Source organism: Acromyrmex echinatior, chromosome 13 (genome assembly GCF_024713525.1).
Source record: "Acromyrmex echinatior isolate Ae372 chromosome 13, ASM2471352v2, whole genome shotgun sequence".
Classification (NCBI taxonomy): Eukaryota; Metazoa; Arthropoda; class Insecta; order Hymenoptera; family Formicidae; genus Acromyrmex; species Acromyrmex echinatior.
Genome location: NC_141864.1, coordinates 6,650,993 through 6,663,143, shown reverse-complemented (window position 1 = coordinate 6,663,143; position 12,151 = coordinate 6,650,993). Strand labels below are relative to the sequence as shown.

Sequence of the window (12,151 nt, the reverse complement as noted above, 5' to 3'; positions counted from 1 at the left end):
ACGAATTTTTTCTATCATGGAAGTCGGATTATATTTTATTTATTTTTTACAGATTTAAATTTATCTAGCAGAATTCACAATCAAAAAATCGATGTGCCTCCAAAGTCCAATTTGACCGAGGAAAGGTTATAAAAAATGATAGTTTTGATATAATAATTGTTTCAAAATGGTACGTTCTTTTAGAGCGTTGTTAAAGACTGTAGTAGATCTTTCTTCGTATGATCGTAAACAGATAGATAATAAATCTTTATAATTATAAAGTTATTTCGGAACTTATTAGCAACGATAGGCTGAACCTGTAAGATGCAATACTTTCAAACTTAATTATTAATCTATATTAACATAAATCCTTAAAAAAATTTTACGAATTGGAGTCTTAAATATACATGAAATTAAAACAGCGACTTTAATCAAGAAAAAGTCTTTTTACTCGGTTATTAAATGTGTTCGAAAAATATATTTGTTTTTTTCACTGCTAGCGTTTCTTAAATAAATAGAACACAATATATATAATTATTAAATAAAAAATATATGTATATATGATTATTGTATTCAGGCAATTTTATGTCGCATGCGATTGATAATATTTTATACAACGTTAACTGAAAATATATTCACTTTGCGAAGTTTATAATTCATTCGAATAATTGAAAATAAACCATCTATGCAAACTACGAGACAGCCGATTGCCATAGCGGAGGTTATAAACTGTTATGATCCTGTGCTATCCTATAACAAGCTTATCTGCGGGGAAGGGTCCCGGTTTTGATATAACGCTTGACCATAACCGCGTAAGCAGAAAAGTACTTCTGCACACGTTTTCACGATGGTATTTATCGCGATATTTCATACAGCGCGGAATATCGCACGCTTTTTTTCCGCTTTGCGGATGTTTCCACCTGAAAATATCCATAGTCCGACGTTACGTTAATATTCGCGTTCGCCGCATTGTATACATTTACTTCCTAAAATTTTTTAACAGGATCCATTAGCGAGTTTGGCGTCAAAATTAATCATTTGAGCGAGCGCGCATGAATCGACAAAGTTGTTCAATTAGTTACTCGCTCATTACTCGGTAAAGTAAGTAAAAACGTTACGTCTATTCGTATTATTTTTTTCTATTAATTTTTTTGTTATATAATAAATTTTTTACATAAAAAATTTCCAAAGTTTCTCAAGTCAAGTTCACCAATTTGCTCTCACAAACATCTAAATCTAGTCTTCAGCTTGCCTCTATGTTAGGTCACAGGAAATTGCTAACTTTCCTAGCAATGCAACTTCGCGTTCCTTCCTGTTGCCATTCGTCCTCAACAAACACGATCGCGCACGAAGCGAAAAACGGATTGGTCTGTCCAGCGCGGTCCGTCATTCTTTTCCACCTATTTTCCTTAAACCCACCGGTCCGCCTTCCGTCTACTGGCCGCATTGTAATTCCGACCGAACAATTTCGCTAGTGGCAAGTCCCTACGTGCCCGGCATGTCAAATTCGACACATAAAACTGCCGTGGAGACAGTAACCGTTCCGGCTTAAAGTATCGTCGGCACGTGTCACCGTCGTCGTCTCCGTCGTCGTCTCCGTTGTCGTCTCCGTCGTCGTCTTCGTCATCGTGTTAGCCGCTTATTGCCGTACTGTGGCTATTACTATGGCAAACGCGAGAACGCCAGTAAATAATTGGTATCGGATGCTCATTAGCTAAATCACCCATCGTCATCACCGAGTCGACTCACGAACGCTGTAGTGTAACAATAAAATACATTAGGTGCAGTACAGGATGTTTCAAGAGAAATAAATAAAACATCTATATATATATATACACACGCGATATATGAGACAGGTTAGTTATTTTTGTTTCAAGGACTACATTTTTTATATACAAAAAGAATGATTTTGCTGAAATATCTAAAAATTTTATTAAATACAGATCTAAAAATAATTTTGTTGGACCATTAAAATAATTTTATAGAAATCTCAAGCATAATGAACAATGTTACGAAAAAATATTATATTATGACAACAAAATATTATATTATTAGTCAACTTGAATGTCCCACATAATTTTGATAGTGTAATAAAAATATTTTCTGATCCGTATCTAGCAAATTTTTAGATAGGTACTTCAGTAAAATCATTCTTTCCAAGTAAATATTATTGTCGTGAATCTTATAGATTGGAAAAAAAGTCGGAATATATTCATCTTGTGAATTGAAAAATGCGGAATTAAGCTTTGAAAAGATTACACATCGTAATCGTCAGCCAATTATAAGTTAACTTTAATAAAGATTTGAAAAATTTAGGAAATACAGGACAAATATAGGACTCTCGTCTTTAATCCTTGAAGAAGAAAAATTGTCTACGTATTTGCTTGCAAGTCTCTGTAGCTAGCAAGAAGTGCATTTAGGGCACCATAAAAACAAATGGCATTTTATTAACAGTAAACGGAGAAAGAAATAACGCGGAAAGTTTATTAGCAGTAATTATTCTCAAATGTCCCATAATAGATCGTTCTCGAACAATAGTTAAGCATTACCCTTAATTAGCTGTTGTCAAGAAAGTAAATTTAATTAAATCGATAAACGCAACTAATTATTCGTTCAACGTTACGTGTCGGAAAGGAAGATATGCTGTTTAACCTTTTCGCCATGATAAGCAACTGATATCAAAAGCTATTTCTGAAAGGTGTACTAAAGTTCAATTGTTTCACGTTTGAATGTACATATAATATAATGCCTCTTTTATCTTATTTTACGTGAAATTTGATTTAGAATTACGAGCTTTAAACTGAATTCAAGAAATTAGTAAATTTGTTATGCAAATAGCCGCATTATTGTTTATAATAAATTATAACGGACAGCATTAAGTAAGTTTTAAAATTAAAGCGTAAAATTAAATGTTAGAACTAACAACTCTCAAATAAATTCTAGCATTTTGCTATCACTGGAACCCCGACGAATTCTGTTACATGCGATATTAATTCGGTATGTCAAAAACTATAACAACATTTCTATTGCAAAAAGTATCTACTATGTAGAACGTACTTTTACAGAAATATATTTCATACGAAAAACGTTCACGAATTATTTTTAAGCGAACGAAAAGTTGAACAAACGTTTATTTCTCTAAAAAAAAGATTGTTGTGCGTAAAAAATAAAAACGTGAAACTTTCTCGCAAAAAAATATATCGTGTCAAGTAATAGTAGAAACTCACAATTAAAGTACAAGAGTATTCCAGCGACGAAAACAAAGATGACGACCAGGAGCACCAACAGGAGCAGCAGTATTGTCGGCCTGCACCAAGGGCTTCTGATTACCTCAGTTTGCCTGCTATCTTTAGCTCGTTTCTGATCAACAACCGCAGATTCTCCGCTAACGTTTACCACGACGCCCTTGTAAGTATATTGGGGCGCTTTCTTGTCCGCCAGGAAGCCATGATCATCCTCGGGATCCGAATAAACTCCGTAAGCCTCAAAATTATTCTTCCTGTATCCGTTCATCTTCTCCGCGCCAGTCTCTTCCTGATCCTGGTGTTTCCTGACATATGCGCCGGAGGAAGATGAGCCCAGCTCGCCAATTTTCAATGTCTGATCATACGACTTGTCCGGGTATCTGGATGACGAGGTGCTCTCATACTTGGCCCTCTCGTAGCTCTTCGAGCTCGTCAGCTCATATTTAGATTCGTAGGTCTTACCACCGCTGCACTCATACGACTGCTCATCATACTTGGGCTCGAAGGTGGGCCTGGATTCGTAGGTCGACTCGTAAGACTTGCTGGTCTCGTACCTGGGCAGAGTGCCATACATTTTGCTGACTGAATGATATTTACTCTCATACTGTCTAGGTGGCGGCTCCTGCTGTGCGGCGCAGGTACCCAAGTCGTAAGCGGAATCGTGAGTCTTCACGCCCGATTCATAACCCTTGGAAGCTGCTGCCTCGTAGATCTTGCCCGGATGAAGATGGTGATGGTGATCTTTTTTAGGCTCCAGCTTCAGCGTTTCTTCGGCGTAACGCGATGCGTATTCGTAGTCAGTTAGGTCGCGCGAGTATCGTCTACTGGGATCCTGAAGCTCTGGATAAGCTCTGCTGAGCTTTTGCGCGTCGTTTCGATCGTAAGGCGCGTCCAGGTCCGATTCCTGGTAGGTGCGCTGATCCACGCGGCGATCGGCACCGTATCTTAACCCGTCCTCCGGATAGATTCTGTTGTCGTATCTCTCGAGGTTCTCCCGCTCGAAACCGACGCCCGCTTTACGATCGTAGTTCCGATATCCCCTTGACTGATCGTGATAGGCCCCCTCGTAGGCCGGCACCGCTGAAGCGGACGATTGGAGGTCTTGATAGGATTTAATTTCTTGGTACTCCAGATAACGGGAGGACCTTCGCTCGCTACCATAGTCCATCGAGCCCTCGACCACGTTAGGCAATTTGCTGCTCAAATTCTCACCGGTTCCGGCGGACAGCGCCTGACAGGTCTCCGCATGCTCGACCAGATTCGGCAGCCGCGACAATGAGCTACCTGGCGTGTTCTCCGTCAGGTCGAGTTTGAGGCCGTTGCTGTTGGTCCTGCGCATTTTCGAGGATTCGCATGATCGTTCCGCGGAATGACCGCGCTACGACCCGTGGACGATAGCAGTAGTCGGAATCTGTCACGCTGATTAGTTAGGAGTGCATTTTTATGTTAGTAGCGGTTTCTTCGCGGGGTTAGTAGGTGAACACTACACCTGGAAGCAAAGAGAGAAAAGGAGGTGTGGTTAGTTTGGTTAGTGAAATTTATATTTCTATAGTTTTAAGCAATGGTAAGGATTTTTAACTTGCTACGTTAGTAAATTAGTAAAATATTTGGAGGATAAACAATTTAATATACAGATATCTTATCTTTTAATGCGATAATTAGTCAGTAATGTAATATATTTATGTGTTAAGTTACTCCATAATATTAATTCATGGTTTCTCCTAATGCGAAAAGTTTTAGTTGGCATTTAATTTAATAATAATAATAACAATAATAATTTTCTTGATCTTTTATAACGGTAAAGCTAGTTGTCGGCATGAATAACCATCTATTAGTGGTTCATTATCGATGCAAGTATCTCTCGATACAACATTCGGGGGAAGAGGAAGGGTAGTCTATAAGCGCTTCTCTAGACTGCGATTGCCCTCCGCATGCTCGGTAGCTCACGAATGGCCGCTATAGGCAATGATGACGATAATACTCGATCGTGCGTGACCGAAATGCGGCTGCATCGCAGTCAATGATAATGCGGCCGTCGAATGTATATCGGACGGAGTTCTCGGAAAATTGAAGTTGCTTAAACACAATGAATAGACGATTGCAACGTTTCAAATTGAGCAAACAATTTCTTCCAAATAAAGATTCGTTTCTTGTTAAGATTTTATCTTCTTTCTCCTTTATTCAGAGTTGTTTTCGTTTCCCAAATAACTTCTACTTTATATCGTTGTACTTCTACTTTCATATCTTTGGTGTTTTTTCAAACACTTGCCAATATAGATGCTAATAATATAAGTTATATATATATATATATATATATATATATAACTATATATAGATATAGTTATGTCATTACGTATCATAAGTGACTTTGTTTAAATAAATTGAATCTACGTTCATTTTAGTATACTCGTATAAAAGCGCTATGCTTTCATTTCATTCATTTTTCGAATAACTTCACTAAATACTCTACTTTTTATAATTTAAAAACGTTCTATAATATTTAATATATTATACAATAATCACATGATCATACAATCTGCAGTATTTTCCAACTCAACAAAAAGCAGAATAAGACCATTGCAAATCGTAATGTATAATAAATGCCTTCATATATTTTATTTAATTTATAATAATCTATGTGTATGATTTAATTTTCCATATAAAAATGATTCTATTCTACATGTTTAAATGTGTAAATCCATTTTTGTATACGATGTAATATATGTATCATTTTTACATGGAAAATCAATCACACACATATACATACATATATATTATATATTTATATATATATATATATATATATATATATATATATATATAGAAACATTTATTACACACTTGGATTTGCTTTTATCGCAATTGTTACATTACATTTAACGAGAGTATATAATATTTCAAATTTAAACTTGGTATGCACTTGACGCAAATCCAATTGCTTTCATCGCACTTTTAAAGTATAGCTGTTTCAAAAAGTCGGATCACAGATTTAACGGAGTCTACATTCAACAGAATTCCGATTTTATATAATTTGTTGAATAGGCCAGCATGGCGTCGTCAAATCGACGCCGGATCGATAAATCACATTATTGAGCCAAGTCTTTCGATTATAGTTATATAATACCGCCTGCTCGACTCTGTTCTTATTGTCAGTCGACAGGACGTATACTTACGATTGAACGCCCACGGCGGATCAATCGATAATTAATTAAACGCGATTGCGGAGGAACGACAAACGTCGCGCTCCCGGAAGTTTCTACGAGAATACCGACAAGAATACCACCGTCTATCGTCTCTCCCGTACTTGTGGACTTCCTTGAGGAGTGTTTCGTAAACCCGCCGGCTGCGACGTTTGCCTTACATTGTCGTATTACATTCGAAACGGCTGACTCTGCCTTTAATCCTTAATGAACGAGCCGGTATTACGACGTAACTTTAATCGAATAAAGTTTCGATCGTCGTGGGTGCTGATTTGCAGAAATTATGGGGCTTACAAGAAACGGAAACTCCACCTGGTAAAGAAAGATACGATCGTGCGGAGATAATCCAATTATGCTGTGATGCCTTGGATATTCAAATAATTATTTAATCATCCGTCTGCAATCATATTTTTATTCCTTCCATTTGCAAAAATGAGTGTAAAATTTAAGAATGAAATTTCGTTTATATAAAAAAAGATCCAGATTGGATTAATTTTTTTAAGATGTGTTACAATTTATATATTCCGTTTTTATTTAATTCAGGGCTGCTTTCAAAAATTTCTTTTTACATTATTCTCTAAAAGATTCACTCTCTTTTAGAATGAATCTCATCATTCTTAGAGATTAAAAATTGAGTCACTCTTTTTCAAGACTGATACAATTTTCACTTTTTAGAGTAAGATTCCAAAAAATTTTTAATATAAACTTTCTTTAAGATACTAGTATTTTTTAGCAATTAGATCTTCCTTACTAACAAGAATTTATTCTAAGTCATGAAATTCAAGAATACATATGTAGACTTTATGTAATAAGTGAGATCTATCTATAAGAATAAAATAAATTGTGAGAAACGATCGAAAGAATTGTGCTTAAAATAATGTTTACATAATTTTTGTTTAGGTCACGTAATCAATTAACGCCTCTCTCCTATTAAGCTCTTTAGATTGAACACGCTGTCTCTCTTTCTCCTCCCCTCCCCTTTTCTCTCCTTAATATAATAGAATAAATTTAACAAATAAATAGAATAAAGCGAGTAAGAGTAGAACAAAAAAAACCGTTTAAAAAACCGTAATTTTTACGGTTTCGGTTTTTTTTTACTGGTAAAAAAATCGAAACTGAAATCGGAGCATTTAATTGATATTTTATTAAACCGGAACCGGAATCGATCCAAAAAAACCTTTTGATCCGGATTCCTAGTTCTTGCTTTATAATTGCATTAGAACGCATGCAGGTAATACATCGTAACTGTAGCTCCATTATCAGTAATTATTTCTCGATATTTTAAGTAAGCGGTTTAACGTGACAAAATAAGAATATTTAAGCGTTAAAGCGCCTCACGCTGATAGGAGGCTGCGCCTTCCTGGTAAAGGCGATCAATCGCTGATGATCCTCGCGTCGGCTACAAGCCGGCGCTGTTCGTCATAAAATTTTCTCTAGCGACTAAACTGGAGTAATAAGTATGACAAGGGCTCAAAGGAGATTGCTGTTCCGCATGCAAATATGATTAGTTCCGGCGCGTAACTTCATTTGCGTATATTAAAAGCGCGGATAGCTCACTTTATGCAAACGACGACGGGATGGGCGTCGAGAATAAGGAAGGAGGGATGGGGAGGGAATATAAGTAGAGAGAGCTGTTGAGGGAGACGAAGAGAGCAGGGGAAAAAAAAATGTTTCGCGAAGAATTATAAAGAGCAAGAGAAGCCGTGCTTGGTGGAGAATGGACGAACCGGGAGCGAAGCGGAAACAGGCGCGAGAAGAGAGACGTGGCGTCCTTTTCTACATCCTGATTGTTGGTCGTTAAATGTTCCGGCCGCGCGCTCGACGCCTTGCATTTAAGCGTAACGTAACTTCGTAGAGAATGGTAATCGCGTGTCATCCGGTGCTCTCAAAACTGCATCAAGCTATAAGCTTCTCGTACGGGAAAAAAAAGAAAGAGACATTAAAAGAGAGACTCTGTATTTCTAGTTCGTCTCTGTCCACGGCCTGGCGTTCATTTGTCAAACGTTCGTATCTGCCAACGTGGTAAAGCATGACAGAAACCAAATATGCTTGATACTGCACGGATACACGGTTTTTTCAAGCCAATGCGGCAAACCTCCGACGTCCTATTTACGCCCATCTCTTTCTCCAGTAACTCAAAATCCGACACAGTGTCATTCGATGTCGTGTTTATTTGTCACAATGCCCGGCATCGAGCGATCAGAATGACGATGGGTTCTAATAAAAAAACCGATACAGTTGAAGCCGGCGCATCTATCGTATTTCCCCGGCTGTATTTGATTCTCTCCTTTTATTGTCAATGTCACGCAAACGACAGTACACGACGGTAAAATTTCTCTCTTAATGGAAATGTGCCAAAAGACTTGGAAACTGCATCCCGTACCATCTGCCCCATTCTATCGCTCGGACGGAACTCGGATTTCGCAAACGCGAACGCTGCGTTCAGCTCGTCCGTAGCGGAAGCGGAATATCCGGGGCATCGTGTCGAAAATGCGGAATTAATCCGCTTCTCGCTTTTTGCCCTCCGCAGTCGTGCTGTCGCGCGCGTTTTCTCTGGCGTTTCGCATCGAGTGGCGACGATTATTGTCGCCGCTAAACGCGCCCAGGCTGCAGCCGGAAACAATTCGGGGGTCCGCGAGTCGCCGGATTAGCAAACGCAAGCCGCCCGCCATTCTCTCGGTTCCCGTTTCCCGTCGCATTCAATTCGCTTCCCTCGCATCCACCTTTCCTCCCGAATACCAACGAGTCGTGCTGCATATACGGTAATACGTATGAAACTATTTTGCTTAATGAAGCACTGTTAAAACTTTCTCCAATAGGAACCTCCGAAATCCCGGGTTTCGCTTAGACTTCCGTGATTCTCGACTTCGTCGTCGGATCCTTCGGACGCCGGTAGATATTCCGAAATTGTGTGCAGCATATTCCGCCGACTAATAATTTTATCTTGGTATGTACGGCCATTCGATGCTGGGAAATCAATGACTATTGTGATACAATATAGTGGATATAAAAAAAGTGACGCCAATTAGCCGGAAGTGGCCATTTTGTGTCCTATATCTGAGATATTTATATGACGCAATTCCTCGTCTTAACTTTTTCTTTCTTTAACGTTGTTTTTTTTCTAACTAACTGTAAGGATACTTAATGGCGGAGCCAATCAGCATTAGGCACATGCACTTTTTTGCGCCACTCTCTTTATACCCACTCTAGTACGATATAAGACAGAGCACCACATAAAACATTTAGGCTGGGTTGTTTCATCTTTCGGTAAACTTCAACTCACTGTCTTATTCTCTTACTCTCTTATTCTCTTATTCTTTTACTTTTTTGTTTATCTAGTAGATAAATCATTATATATTAGGTGTTGGAATTAATTCGTAGCGTTTTACAAGTAATGGGAAGTACTTTCATTAATGTATTTTTTAATGCTCATGTGAAATAAATAACATTCTTTCATTAAAAAACGCTACGAATTAATTCCAACACCTAATAGTTTATCCGAAAATGAACAACTGACCCTTAGAGATACCGATCGCCATCTCATGAAAGCTAAAGTTAAGCGATATTTAATTTATTTGAACGTATTCAGGGAGAATATGAACATTTTAATAAAATGAATGTACCGCGCAAACACTTCATATGACTATGAAATACCAATAAAAGACGATGTCAGATCAAGTTGTATATGAAGAAGTATTTCTAAAGATTATGTATAGCAATTACCATTAAGGCCTGAATTCATAGTTATAAATCATTTTTAATATTTAACTAAGAGAGTAATTAATTCCAGATTCATATTTTGGATTAATATTTTATAGGTCGCTGTATTTTATGAATCTATTATTATTACAATTCATAGTCAATTCAATTAGTTCAATTATATTATCTAGTTTAAATAATCACAAATTCATCAAGAAAGACTTGATCATAATTAATGAAAGCTTTTTTATTTAACATTTTGTTTAATCTTGTAATAATTATTTAAAAAAACTCTCCATCAAAAATCTAATTATTTATTATATAGATGATTATAACCATTATGTAGATAAAAATGTGTTAGAAGAAGAAAATAACAATTAACGAATTAATGTATTAAATGCTCTATGTATTATATATAGAATTTATCATCCAAATAAATAATTAAAACCTACGACTTATCAATGTAAGATTGTCGAAATAACAAGTAATTCATAAATTAGCGTTTTATGAATGAAATAATATTTGAAGACTATGAATTCTTATAAAAATTAAATATAGATTGCCGAATAATCAGAAAGTGATGAAATTGTGATTATTTATCAAATAATGGAAATAAACAATGAATACCTGAGATTTCGAATAGCGAGAGTGACGTTAGCAATTGAACGAATGAAAAATATTGAATAAAAATTGTATCAACTTCGTGATTTTTCAAAGGTTGCTATCTCCAGTCCTTTTATTGTGTGTCACAGTAAATGCGAAACGAGAGTATGAGTTTTTTGAAACGGAAAACCTTGCGTTATATGTTCGAAACGATGTCGCCGTGCGAGGATATTGAGTGTTCGCAACAAATTTGATCTAGGCATCCCGATTGCAATTTAATTATCCCTAACCGATTTATGCATGTAGAAGACTCTCGCAGTCCGTGTCACGAAAAAATTTCATCCTATGAACATCGCTACGTAAATCTCTATTTTAATTAATAAATAATTGGTTATTTAAAAAAAATGTAATGAAATTAAGTCGCAGTATCATCGAATATTTTGATGTATTTTGATCGCAGAGGAGAAAAAGAAAGAGAAGGAGGAGAATATAGAGAACATCAAGAAATATTCGAAAGAAACATTAAATTATCTTAGGGTGGTTAACTTTACTCACTTTAATTTGTTTGTGTATACAGAGAGTCTCTTACCGCAAGTTTTATTTATCGCAGAAATATAGGCGTGTTTTAATAAATTTTTCCTGGGAAATTTCTATTTCTTCATTTTCCAATTTTTAATATATGTTGATATAATAAATATATGCGTAAAATTTCTATAAATTTTTTTCTAAATTTTTATTACAAAACGTGATAAATTAACCTTATGATCTTTATTTTAGTTTTGTTGATCTTTATTCTATCAAATCAATATATTGCTATATTGAGAAAATCGCCGCTTTTCAAAATATTGTATGTAGTAGAAGATACATTTCTGAAATCTGCTGTTATATTCTTTTCTAAAAATTTACACAAGAGCTTTTATTTTCGCAACAAACATTTAAGAACAATTTTTAACGTTTTTCAGAGCACATCATAAAAGCAACGGCGTCGTCTGTGGACGCAACCACGAACGATCGAGAACGAAATTGCGTTTTGTAAAGTCTCGATGAAAAAATAAATAAATAAAGCGTGTCCCGCGCGAAAATATTTACAGCCGCGGTTGTGAATATTTGATTCCTGCGCCCGACCGAATAACATGCCTCGAACGATTTCGCTCGATGGCACACGACTCACGGCAATTTTTGCTAGAACCGAAACTTGATTCGTACGTACATATCGACAATTTGCCTACGGAAAAGCTGAATTAGTTCCGGCTAAGATTTGTTTGGCCGCCAGCTATCTAGCGAGATCGATATTCCTGGCAACGACGTTATAGGCAATCGTCGATTCCGATATACTCCGGTATTCCGACCTGGATTTTTTCAGGGCAAATTGCAACGAAGAAATCAACGTATCGCTACGATTACACGAAGCCGTCTGCATAAATC

General features: G+C 36.6%; 1 protein-coding gene across 6 annotated transcripts in view; it reads right to left on the bottom strand.

The window, feature by feature from the left end:
* Positions 1–12,151, bottom strand: part of LOC105150915 (agrin) — a 717,341-nt gene that overhangs the window by 512,901 nt on the left and 192,289 nt on the right. For 4 of the 6 annotated variants that reach the window (XM_087412579.1, XM_087412580.1, XM_087412578.1 and 1 more), the window contains exon 2: positions 3,207–4,713. The exons of the other annotated variants lie outside the window; for them this stretch is intronic. In XM_087412579.1, coding sequence (XP_087268705.1) covers positions 3,207–4,563 — 1,357 coding nt within the window. In that variant the 5' untranslated portion in view covers positions 4,564–4,713. The remainder of the gene's footprint in view (positions 1–3,206; positions 4,714–12,151) is intronic. 6 annotated transcript variants of the gene reach the window in all.